Source organism: Varanus komodoensis, unplaced genomic scaffold (assembly GCF_004798865.1).
Source record: "Varanus komodoensis strain SLA01 unplaced genomic scaffold, ASM479886v1 scaffold5, whole genome shotgun sequence".
In the NCBI taxonomy this organism is placed as follows: Eukaryota; Metazoa; Chordata; class Lepidosauria; order Squamata; family Varanidae; genus Varanus; species Varanus komodoensis.
The window spans coordinates 47231156-47244244 of NW_025336087.1; the positions used below are offsets into that span (position 1 = coordinate 47231156).

Here is a 13089-nt window from a genome sequence, read left to right on the forward strand (position 1 = left end):
CACAATTGTAGATGTGTTTACTCAAGTCGAAAATCTCACTGTATTCAATGATGCTTATATACTACTAAATGTGTTTAAAATTGTGCTGTGTGTATACTTACCTCAGAGTATGCCCCCTTGAACACAGTGGGGCTTACTTCTGAATATGTATTGCACTGTTCTTATTCTAATTATATTAAATAGTTGTACTTACCTCCAATTCTGGCATTAAATGCAATTCCTACAATACAGTGTGAATTGTTTGCTGTAGCTGCCACTTCTCCAGCACAACGGGTTCCATGCCTATGGGCAGAACAAATATTTTAAAGTAAGTAACAATAAACACCAAGATGCAGATATTATCAGTATTTAATAGCATTGACCTTGCTCATGCTCAGATGCTAAGTGTAAGATGCTAGCAGGCAATCTTTCCTGCAACATGGTCTTTTAATGTATGTAGCTGCCGTGACTTAATCATAATCCCTCCCTTCCCACCGAATCACATTTTCCTGGTCATATTTATGATTGCTTTTAATTCATCAATGTAGATAATTATCTGAAATGTACCTTGTCAAATAAATATATAAGAAAACATGCTGGGATGTTTTAGCTTTTTGGGTGCCCAAAACAATTGAGCGAATCCATAAAATAGTAAAAATAGAATATAATTAAGAGTAAAAATGTACAAATGAAAGGCTGACATTTAGAGACAGTGGGGTGAGAATTCTTATTAGACAGTCTACAAAAGTAGAGTATTTTTATTGGGAATATGATAAAGAATAAAGCCCAGCAAAAGTGAAAGAAGTCCAAGTCCATAGTCCAAGTTATCAGACCAGTTGTGCTGATGTAGCTATTTTTTATGTCTGTAACTGTAATAAAATGCCCCCAAATAATACATTACACAAAACCCTCCAAATCATGGTTTCCAATTTTCTGGAAATGAATTTACAAACAAAAGAATGCTGGCAAAAAGCGACTCACAACTATTCATGTTATTTAGCTTTCTGCCCCAAGTACGTCAGCAATGTTTGTGCAGCTGCCTTGAAAAAATTTCAAGGGATTATATGTTATTTTCTTCTGCCCCTTCTGTTCATCTACTGCATCCACCTGCTGCCTTGGATGGTAACTTCCTTCGAAGTTGTAATTGCACATATAGCATGACAGAAGAAAAGAAGTGCTTAAAGTTTATGAATAAAGTGGTATCATAGTTGACAATAATATGCCCAGCAAAAGAAATGGGTGAAGCAGGACTGAAAAGCAAAGGGAGGGCATCTTCTATCCTAAGTTTTAAAAAATCTGCTATTTGGCTACTTTTTTTTCAACCAGTTTTAGCTTGATAAATATTTGGTGGTATTATCATAATCATCTATCTATGTACATCATGTGCCTATGTACCTATATACATAAATTGTACAATGCAGGTTTGTTTAAAGCCAGGATTTGCATAGACCTTCTGGGTTATGAGCTGTTAAAGGATAACCACTTGGTAGGACTAACTGACCATCTTTCAGTAATTTACACTTCAGCCCAATAGTCCCTGTGAAGGCATTCTGACTAGTTCTCCGTATAACAGTTTTACAAACTGTTTACAAAAGTTTGACAAACTTTATATGGGCCCTGTAATGAAAACACAAGTCTGACATTTATTTGTTGTTTTGAAGTTATTAATCATATTTTCATTTTCCTATTTTAACTCCAGAGCTTTATACTTTCTCAGGTAGTAAAACATGCAGGGTAAATTTCCTGGATGAAGAAAAAAGGCAACTCACAGTGTTTATTATTGCATTGTATTTATACTTATATTAGTTGAATAGGCATTAATAATGAGTACTCAAGAACAACAAAAAGGAGACCTATCTTATACTACCCAATTCAAATTCCAGTTGAAACTACTCTTTTTGAACTTGCTTTATATACTTTGCAGAACTTGCTTTATATACTTTGCAGAGTGAACCAATTTCAGCTTGTTGTACTGTGACTGAATATTGGAACTGCTGGTACGTTAGTGTTCATTGTCTCTCATGAATGGTCATGGTAATTTCACTTGACAATAACAGAACAGTATGTCTTCCATTATCAGCATGAAATAGCAATTTCTGGTTACTACCATTAAAGACAGAACACACAATTCTTATTGACCTGGTTCATATATAGTTAAGAAGCCACCATGAGTAAACTTTTCTATGGGCTTTACTTTGTGGTAGTAGTGGCCATTCTGAATATTTGAGCTACAGCAGGAACGCACCATAGCTTGTAATTACATGATGAGGGCAGGCTGTTGGTGTGGTAATCAAACCACACCAAGCCCATGGGCTGTTTTAAGATTGTGGGTAGCTGGTTTACAACTCCAACAACTCACGTTCAGTGGATTTGCATGTAACAACATGGTTCCCCACTGCAACTCAAATAATTTGAATGGTGGAAGTGCCAGAAGAAGCAGCCCCATGGGGAAATGTACTCATGGTAGTTTCTTCTTATGTGCAAACTGTGCCATGGATATGTGCAGAACTGCATGAGTCAGTAAATAAAAATGGAACAACAAAAACACTTAGCTACTAGTTGTGCATGCAAATCAAGCACTTTTTTTTGCAAAATTACTCAATTTTAATATATTCTTGTTACAGAATTTGTGTTCAATTTATGAAGTTTCAATGCAGGATGCTAATGGCCCTATTAACTTATTTAGTACTGCATATGTTGTACAAAACAAAAGAAAGAAAGACATTGTAGGATGAGATACCATTTGAAAGGGTTTTTCATCCCAAGAGAAATTAAATATATAATTTCAAGTCAAGTCAGTTGATGTACAAGCTTCAAGTTTTATACAACAATCTAGAAAGCACAGTCTTGTATCAGGTTGCAGTATTAGACATCTGGAAGGGGGTGTTTTCCTTTTAATTTCCCATGAGAACAGTAAGGGGGGGGGGTGAAAAAGAGCCCTCAATGTCACTATACGTGATGCTATATTAGACTATGAGTAAAGAAAAACATTCAGACTATGAATTTGGTCAACTACATTTGATCCTTTTCAGTTTATCCTACTGGCAACAGTATTGCAAGGACAAGTGTTAAGCTTTTGAGTGAGTTCAATCTGGACTATTTTGCAGTAAGGAAAAACCCAAGCTGATGGCCAAATTACATTACATGCATTGTCGTTCAACTTTCTTCCAATGTTTTTTCATAAGAAAAAACATCTGTTGAAGGATGCAGTCTTAAACAGTGCACTGCTGTGCTAATGATGCGGAGAAGCTGCTTAACCCTTTCTCATTGGGCAATTTCCCCATTCAGAATTGCCCACCTGAAGCTAAAATGACAAAGACCTTCAGGGAAAAGGTATCTTGGCAGGGTGACAGATCCTTAGAAAAGAGATGAAGAGAAAAGGGTTAAGCAGCTCTTCCTCCCCCACCTCCTGCCACTTTGGTCCAACAGCTGTTTTCCTTTAAGGAAAAATGTTGAGGGAAAGTTATACATAATTGCATGTAAAGTTCACCATTCTGAGAGGTGAACCTTAAATTGTTCATATTGATTCGGTATGTATTTGAGTGTTTCTACTATTTCCCAGGTTATCAATAAATCAGTTAACAAGTATTAAAATTAAAATTAAAAAGAGATATAATTATAAATTATATAATTATAAATTGACAAGGAGCATTAGTGTGTCTTAAATAAGACAATATTAGAGATAGGCAGTACTAGACTAGTATGTAATTCTATATATATGCAATGAAATCATGTTCCTTTTTCTGTTCTATTCTTTGTATTTCTTTTCTTTTAATGACTTGGGTCAATGCAACTGCTTGACATAAGATCTGAGAGAGTTCTCAGACAGACTACTCAATCAGAAAATTCTACGTTAACTATATAAACTTTTAACCACTGACACTGAAATAAACCTCTACATCTTACAAAAACCATAAGCTTGGTTTCTATGCTGCAGACATAGGAATAACAGCACAACCAGAATCAAGCCTATAAAAAGAACAAAAGACATTTATTAAGGATATTATTTATATAATAATAATGCTGTAATACAATGAAATGTTGCTTTTTAATTGTAGAATAAGTCTGCTTAAATTCATAGTTATCTAGGGATAAGCATGTTTAGCTACTGAAGCAAGATGGCTGGATTGGCTCATCAGTAAAACAAGTAACAAATCCAATGGGTACAGCAAAGGTTCAAACATTGGGAAACTTTCTGAAGTCAAAAAATATCCAGGAATCAATGCTGGAAAAGCCTTATATGTGACCGCACACGGGGGTGGGGTAGGGGGTTTGTTGTGAATGCTGTCCTAAATCCCAAGAATATTTGGATCAGTAGTATGAGTAATCACATTTGCAAGAGAAACAAGTCCCCTTGCTCTCCCAACTAGGAGGTAAGTGCAGTTCTCATTCAAATAAAGGAATTAATTTGAATAGTAAGCTGACACCAGGAAGGATTTCCTTGCTTTCACACACAGCTCCGAAATGCTGAATACATCCAGCGCAATGAAAAGATGGTTGGACAATTAGTTATAGGTTCAGACAAGAAAAACAAACTATATGGGAGGGGTAAGCAAAGCTTTTGTTTTGAGGGCCACATTCTCTCATGGGTAAGCTGCTGGGAACCACATTAGTAGTGAGCAGGGCTGAAGGACCTGTGGGGAAGGACCAGAGTCAAATGTAGATGAGCCACCACTTTTCTCTTTCACCCATTTCTTTTCTCTCTGTACCCTTTCTGCCTATACTGTGGGCTGCTGTCCATGAGAGAGCTCTGAAATAATTGCATACAAAAGACCTCTGAAACTAGGCTGAAGGTCACATAGGGTCCTACAGATGCAGAATGCCCATTCTTGATGTATGACAACATACAGTTATACCATCAGGCACAGTTGGATAACAATGACTACGCATTATGCATTTTGTAGAGTTTAACCAGGAAAAGGGTTAAAGCTAGTTCAAACTGAAAGATCCAGAATGAAAACCAATGCTCTCGCAAGAAAAAATTTAAAAAATGATGATGTGGAATTATACACCCTTGAGATTGATGGAAGCATACTAGTCTCTATGGTGAAGAAGCACTAATGCTTTAGCAAGGATCACCATGTAAAATGTCCTGGGCTTGGTTACAAACATTCAGGAGTAGATTAGGATGACCAAATTCTGGGGAAAACAGGACTATGAAATACTTTGAGTAAAATCCTCAAAGTTCTAATCCTCTGGGCACTGTTTTCCTTGGGGCACTGGTTTTTGGAAGAGAGACAGAGGTAGTGTAAAAAACCCATCTAGAGCAACAGAGACAAATTCCATTGCTTCGTCATGTAAGTAGCCAGCAGCTGGTGCTAATGGTATTCTACACATTCAAAATGTTTTGCAGCTGTGTACTACACATGGGTAGACAGGTGTCCCAAATGATGACGTGACATTTGGAGAGCTTTGTCATCCTATAATAGATGGATGACTGTAACTGCACAGCCAAAGAGGTTTTCTTGGCGAAGAGCAAAAAAATGTCTGAACTTCTCATAAGCACATTGCAGAGCAACTGGATGAAAACATGGTCCAAGAACAACATCTGTTGAAGGTAAATTCTTGGTCTCCCAGCTCCACGTGGCTAGACATACTGTTAAATGTTTGCATGCTATCCAGACTGTCATCTGTTGATTTGTCAAGAGGCCTTTGTCAAGTAGCTTCAAAGATATGGGTAGAGAACAAGCAGCTCATGCATGGCTCTGTCTCCATTCCCTCCTTATGAGCTTTCACTCTTGCGCTCTCCTTCCGTGATTCAACCACAGCCATGAGGAAAGCAAGAATAATAAACAGAGAAAACAGGTACAGAAGGAGAATTGTAAGGACAACTGGGGTTCCAGGCATGGTTCATAGCAACTAAACGGTCTTTCTGACAAATGCTCTTGCTACTGTCCTCTGTAGTCAGACTCCCAACCTTGCACATGCACCTGCCTGCCAGCAAGTCTCTCCCGCACACACTCTTTCTCTATCTTTCTGCTCTTTTGATAGCAACACAGGGAGAGAAGCATATCCACTCAGAAATAAGCATTAGCAGCACATACTAGCTAGTAAGCAGAACTGAATCACAGCATAGTATCATTTGTGTGGAACAAAAGTTTCTGATCCCAGTATTTACATCTGGTGATGAAATGGAAACAATGGATGACTCTGAGCTTTGATTATTAGTCCCCAGCCCCTGATAATGGAACAAATCTGGTTTCAGAAGACTTCAAAGGAGGCAAAACTGAAGAATGCAATTGAGCTTGAAGCTGGGATCTGAAGAAGTGATAAAATGGTTGAAGAGGATGACTCTTTGGAGCAGATGGAAATAATTGGACCACAGATTGCCAAAGAAGAAAAGAAAAGGGAAAAGGGGGGAACACTATGGCACAGTTTACACACAAGAACAAACTCAAGAAATGTATTTAACATTCCATCTTTTATCTAAATAATCACTTAAATGTCAATTGTAGCTATGGCTTCATTAATCAGCTAAATATAGAAGGTGAAGGTTTGTTTCCTACAAAAAGAGTAGAGTCAATAGTTTTTGGTCAAATCAGTAGGTCTGAAATAGTTAGAAATGGTCATTTTCAAATGAGAGTTGGGAATCTGGACCAAACAAGGCAACAAATGGGCAGTGGGAAGCAAGACAAGAACAGGAGTAATACATAATCAATCCCACAATGTGGCAACCTTAATTAAGACATTTAGATTCTTTTGAGCTTTTAGCACCAGTTAAAGTCCTGTTTTCCTGTTTTAATGTTGAATAATTCTATCCTGCTCCTTATCTAATGTATGCTTTGAACTGTTTATATTCTAGTTCAAACAACTCTATTCAGATTTTTATTGTATATTAAACTTTTTGTACTATGCTTTGTTATTTTGTGTAATGTACCTTTACATTATTTTACATTTATTTTATAAAAGAGAAGTATTACATCTAACAATCATTTTATTATTGAGATTAGGCAATGCCTAAACTTCATAAGACATATTTAAAAGTTCTGTAAAAAAGAGTGGTGGGTTGTGATCCACTGGTGAATTTCTGTTAAATAATGTTTACTGCTTGGAGGGATTACTCCAATGACTACTAAACTAGGTAGTCTTTGTTCTGATCCAGCAGAATCAGAAGTATATGTTCTTTCCGTGTTCTTAAGCAAGATCACATACTTAAGACTGGTTTATTTATTTTGAATATTACGAGATCTAAAGGATACACTTTTGCATACAAGTGGGCCATGGATATCCTAGTGAAAAAGACCATGCAAGGCTGAATCAGCCTTCTCCTGTACAAGGATACTTACAGGTAATCATTGAACATTGCAGATATAGCTCATCACTAAAACAAAATGCTTTACATAACAGCAGTGATTTCATCCACAGCTGACTCCTATGTTATGAAGCAAATGTGAACTTCTAGGATGGGATTGTGCCTTTGATGATTTCATGATCCTCTGCCAATTTATTCAAACCAAACCAAATATTTGGCAGGATTCCTGCATACCATAGTAGCTAAAGAAACCCTCAATGCTTCCTAAAAATTACCACATGGCTCAAATTATTAATGTTTGCAGACTTCTCTATACTTCTGGAAGCCTAGCTTTGAAAAAAGTGTAACTAGAAAGTGTCAGTGGGTTAATCTGTAACTTTCCCACAATTTATGTACTCTAACATAAGATATTTTTATGACACAATCTCTAGCGGACAGATGTTACAACCTGTTCTAATATTGAACAACAGGCCAAAATACATTATATTGGAATTGTTTAATCTGCTGATATATCCATTATAGGTGACACTTAGAATACCTTGACCAATCCCCACTGCTTGGTAAACTGCGAAGATCTAATGTACAGCCAATGCTGTACTGTATGTGGCCGTTAGGTAGAAGCCAGAAATCATACCAGATTCATGGCTGAAGATGTAAGACAGGGTGATTAGTCACAGATGACTGCAGTGTTCGGAGGCAAATCATGAGCTAATTACCCCACAAACTACAGCCGCATAAGCTGTTTCTGGTTTCCAGCAACAAGTTATGAATGCCACATTTATAAGTTGTCTGCATAATATCCAAAGCCATCTGGGTTGTTTGTGAGTTGAACAAGCCAAAGTCAATCCAAGTTTACTCTTGGGTTAACTTTGGGTTGCTTAACCAACAAACTACCAAAAGAACCCAGGTATGGATCCAGTGACAGTAGCCTATGAATACAGCATTCATAGCTTGTTGCTGAAACTGGAAACAACTTGCATGCTGCATACATTCCTCGGTTAATTGACTCATACTTTTTTGCCAAATGATGCTGTTATTTGAGGACAAGGTCAATTTATCAAGCCAGGGAGAGAAATAAGGGCCAGAAAGAGGTAGAAAAATTTATGATGTGAAGATCTAGGCAAAGTTACAGCCTGGATAGGAACCCTTTAAAACCATTTTTAACCATTTTTAAAAGCTTACTAGAGGCCTTTTAAAGTTTGTCTTGTAGTGATACAGATCTGTCTTCTGAAGAGATGGTTTGATGTTTTGGAGCCTAAGAGCAAGAAGGGGAGGTCCAGGCTCATGACACTGCTAGAATGAAGCAACATCTGACCCTTCAGAGGGCAGTGTTGTTTTGTGGCTAGATTGCTAGACTTCAATCAGGTTCAAAGCCTTTCTCTAATCCTTTCTGGGCCTTTAGTAAACTAATAGACAGAATTAATATCAGAATCAAAAGGCATTTCTCAAACATGCTTTAAGCCGTTCAGAAACAACATAACAAATAACAAATATATGAAACAAATGATAACAGATACATTTCCTAAGATATGTATTCTTCACTCTCGGGCATGTTCAACTTGTGACTCTTCAAGCCAAATGTAGGCATCACCCTGGGAATTACTTGGCAGCACTTCTGTTTTTGCAGTCCCAGGCAGGCAGCAGAAGCAGGGATGTTATGAACTTACTGGATGGTAAGTCTACATGGTTGCATTCTGTTTGGTGGGAGAAGCAGCAATCAAGTTGCGCTTGCTTGATGCAATTTCCTGCCAAGTATCCAGAGCTGATCCCTATGCTAATAAGAGATGTGGAAAGGGAACTAAGGCAATTTTAGGTGATTCCCCCTTCGCCTGAAGCTCAGGATGAACCCTTCCAAGTCTGCTCTGGACAGTTGGTGGAACTTCCAGATTTAGTGCAGCATGAGGAGAAAAAATTGCTGAAAAACTGCCTATCCCACCATTCATGAATGTTTTTGATTAGCAAAGTAACCCCCACTGGATACAACCATAGAATGATAAGCAAACCCCAGAAATGACCAGATAAAATATTCACCAATATTATTCTGAAAATAAATATAATTCAAAAGGTTTGCAACTATGCAATATAAACATAAATTCTCAGGCCACTCTTTCCATGGATAAAATAAGTCCTTCCACAGATTATGTCTAAGAAAGATAGGGAAGAAACATACCGAATAATGTATATGCCCCAGAAATTACAGTGATAATTAAAAGTTAGTTTCCAACTAATATGGAAATTTTTGAATTATGTTTTCACTTGAACCATTAGTTCTATATACTGTTTTAACAAAATATGTATAATTTATCTATGAGCATATTTAAACTTATCCCCCAGAGCAGTTGCCTTACTTGTTTTCATTGCTGGCATCATAGCGAGGCATGGGGTCAATATCATTACCATTGACATCAAAACTGGCATCTGAGTCCTGTAACCAATAGGGAAGGGAAATGGAAAGAGACATGGAAAGAGAATGGAACTGCAGATCTTCATTAATTAGCCATTGACTCATTTTGTTCATACATTCCTCAGCAGGTTTCTACATGAATGTAATTAGGTTAACTGACATTCCTGTGGTTTTGTGACGGCTGCCTCTTTTCGGAAAGAACTACACGGTCAAAAACAAGATTTAGATATTATTTAAACTGTGTTTGGAAAATGTTTGTGTACAGCCAGCCCATTCTAATGTATGAAAAGTTATTTTAAATACTGATTTATGCAGTTTTACTTATTATATTCCAAGCTTCTTTTCTTAATCAAAATCCTTTTTATCACAATAACAGTTCTTTTCCAAACTGGCTTGCATTCTTCTTGTTAAAAAGCAAAACTATTTAAATGTTTCTAAGAGAACATTACTTGCCTTAAGGAAATATATCCATATGTTACTAAGGAATTTAAACACAGAACTCAAAAGATAAACCTATTTGGAAAAATCATATTTTTATTAACAGTAGCTACTAAATTTCAATTTTTTTGTATCTTCAGGCAGCATATGCAAATTTTAATGGGTGTAAAATGTGCTTTTGTCCTCTCCACATTTTCCTGTAGAAAACAATGAAAACAACTGTTTATCTTTGTGACTGCAGTTGAATTGAGAATGCATGTTTTTCTTTATAATTCATCTATGTTCAAAATTAGTTCATCCATCTCAAATGATTCTGCATAGCCTTGCCAATATATAGTAAATATAGTATGTATTTTCCATGTGTGTATCATTTGCAATTAATGAAATTTGTTCTGAATTGATTTCTTTACTTTAGGCAAAGGCAGCAACCAACATGGAAACTATTAAACTATGGAGATCTATTAAAATCATGTGAATAGCTAGGCTGGGATAAAATCAGTAATTCCTTGTGCTAAGAATGTTAAATATAGCTTTGATTTCTTAAAGTAACATTTGTAAAGAAATAATAATCACATCAATGATATAGCTGATCACCAAGTTTTTCATTTCAGAACTACATGAATTTGACCTAATGAATGAAATATTGACGGTTCAGATCAGGCACATATCTTTAATGTTGCAAATTTTAAAAAATAGGGAGTCACAAGTAAACATGTTGATGCTGTGGATACATCTAGTGCCTTATCATGACTTCAGCATTTCTTCCTTCGTTTTTTATAATGTTAGAACAAATATTTGCATAATTACAACTGGATTTCTGAAAATGGACAGAGAATGTTCCAGTAATTTATGTTAACAGCAAATATAGGGCAGTCATAGAACATTTTGGGAAGAGCCTTCCCTAACATATTGGTCTCTCGACTGCAACTCTCATCATTCCTAGTCCGCATCATTCTGGTTGGGAACAATGGGAGTTGCAGTTCCATGTATTAGAAGAACACCAGGTTGGAGAAGGCTTGTATTGAACCATTGTTATTTTCGTATACATACCTAGATTAAAATAAGGTGGCTGTATGTCCTACTTTACAAAGGACTATCTGGAGGGCTGTGTTTTTAAAAGCTCTGAGGTGAGTGGTCAATGCAGCAATGAACCAGAGCAGAAAACTTACTCTAAACCGGTGGTGCATTATCAATGATGTTTGTGCATACTCTGCAACCTGTTTGTGCCTGATTTCCAAAACTGCTTAGCGCTGATTTCAGTGGAATTATATGAGCTCCTAAATGTTTATTTTGTTTGAATACAGACTTTTATTTAATTGACACATAGTTCCTATTTCCATGAAAGTAAGTCCCTGAGCTTCAAGGGAGCTTACTTCTTCCAGTCTAGAAGCTACATTTTTTTAGAAATGTCATCTGAACTAATGTAAGAGGCATTTTTTATTTAATTTTTAGGAACCATTTTTTCTAAATTAATTTGACTATACTAAATCTGAAAATCACTGCTCACAAATGATTTCTCAACCTTAAGCCCAGCATTCAAGCTGGTGTCCATCCTGGTATCTTTAATTAATGCTTTCCATTTCTAAGACTGTATGGGAGCCTGAGAGAAGCAATTAACAACTGTAGGAGTTCCAGGAACCTATAAGCTGAGCACATTAAATTTTCATAATAAATAAAAAGCAAGTAGGGCTTGAGGCATTGGAATACACTTACTCAGATGGATTAGCTTTCTGAAGGAATTTTGGGTGTGTTAAATCTGAAGTAGCTGGTGAAGGACACAAGCAAAAGGAATTCTGATGGATCCAATTATTTAATTTATTTATTGATACGTAAGATATTTGTGTGTATTCACTTCAGAACATAGGAATGGATAATTGGAGTAAGTAAAGACTTGGATGGTATAGTTGGGCACTAACCTTTCACTGGACATGAACCACATTTTAGAAAGAAATTGCCATGGTTGGAAGGGAGAACACTGCTGCATATAACCTGGGGTGACCTGGAACTAGGATAAAAGCACCTACATTGATGAAGAAGCAATTGTTGGAAATACTGTCCAGTTTTGGTGTGCACAGACACAGTTTACAATGTTGCCAAAAAGGACCTAGCAACAGGTAAAACACAATTCCTCTTAAATGCTAGGAAACATTAGCAAAAGCAAGTTAGCTTTTTGTTCAAGAACTTCTGTTCACAGAAGGTGAGGCATCCAGAGTCAAATAGAGTATCAACAGACAATGGGGGGGGAAAAAACAAAAAACCTGAGCTCTAATTGACAGAGACCTGGGAAAAAAAAGTAATTCAGGCTGACAGGAACATTTTACAGTATCTAATCATGGCATATAAAGCTGGAAAACACATTGACTTGCCATCCATACTGAGACACAAACTTTTGTCTGTATGCTTATGGTTGGCAGAAATCATGGATGAGGTTAGAGGAATTATGAGTATGAGTATAACCTGAAAATTTATTCTGATTGTCCAAGTATTGTGGTGCATGTCTCATCTGATAATTGATGGGTGGTCAATGGTACTCAGTTTGGACAAGCCATCAAAAAATAAACATTGGGGATTTTGCCAATATTTTTGTCCAGGAGTTGCTAATTGTGCATTTGGAGACAGAAAGGAAAATCAGCAAAGGCTTGTTCTCATCAGAAATGCAAAATGGATGTTCCTCTGTCAAAAACTGGAAGGACTTTCTGGCATTTCTTGACAGTAAGATGTTTTCTGCTCACAGCCTTTCTTATCATGTCACCTCACATTCATATGGGAACCTCAAAGTTGTCATTTCTGCAGGATTTAAGGTTGTGCACCATCAGTGTAATTCAAGAGTAGACATTTCATGAAGCAACAAAAAGTAGAATCATTCAGCATACAGTTAACAGCTGTGCTGATACCACTGTTATTTCAGCTTGAGATATAGACACATTTCTTCATCTCTTGCACCTGTTCAGTAAGATGAAAGTGCACCAAACTGTGGCTGATGATTGGGACTGCAAAAAGGAGGGAAGTATGTTCT

General features: G+C 36.7%; 1 protein-coding gene across 2 annotated transcripts in view; it reads right to left on the reverse strand.

Annotated features, from left to right (window-relative positions):
• Window positions 1-13089, reverse strand: part of PCSK5 (proprotein convertase subtilisin/kexin type 5) — a 250488-nt gene that overhangs the window by 160916 nt on the left and 76483 nt on the right. For both annotated transcript variants that reach the window (XM_044445944.1, XM_044445943.1), the window contains exons 5-6: window positions 9580-9656; window positions 194-282 (exon numbers count right to left, since the gene is read on the reverse strand). In XM_044445944.1, coding sequence (XP_044301879.1) covers window positions 194-282; window positions 9580-9656 — 166 coding nt within the window. The remainder of the gene's footprint in view (window positions 1-193; window positions 283-9579; window positions 9657-13089) is intronic.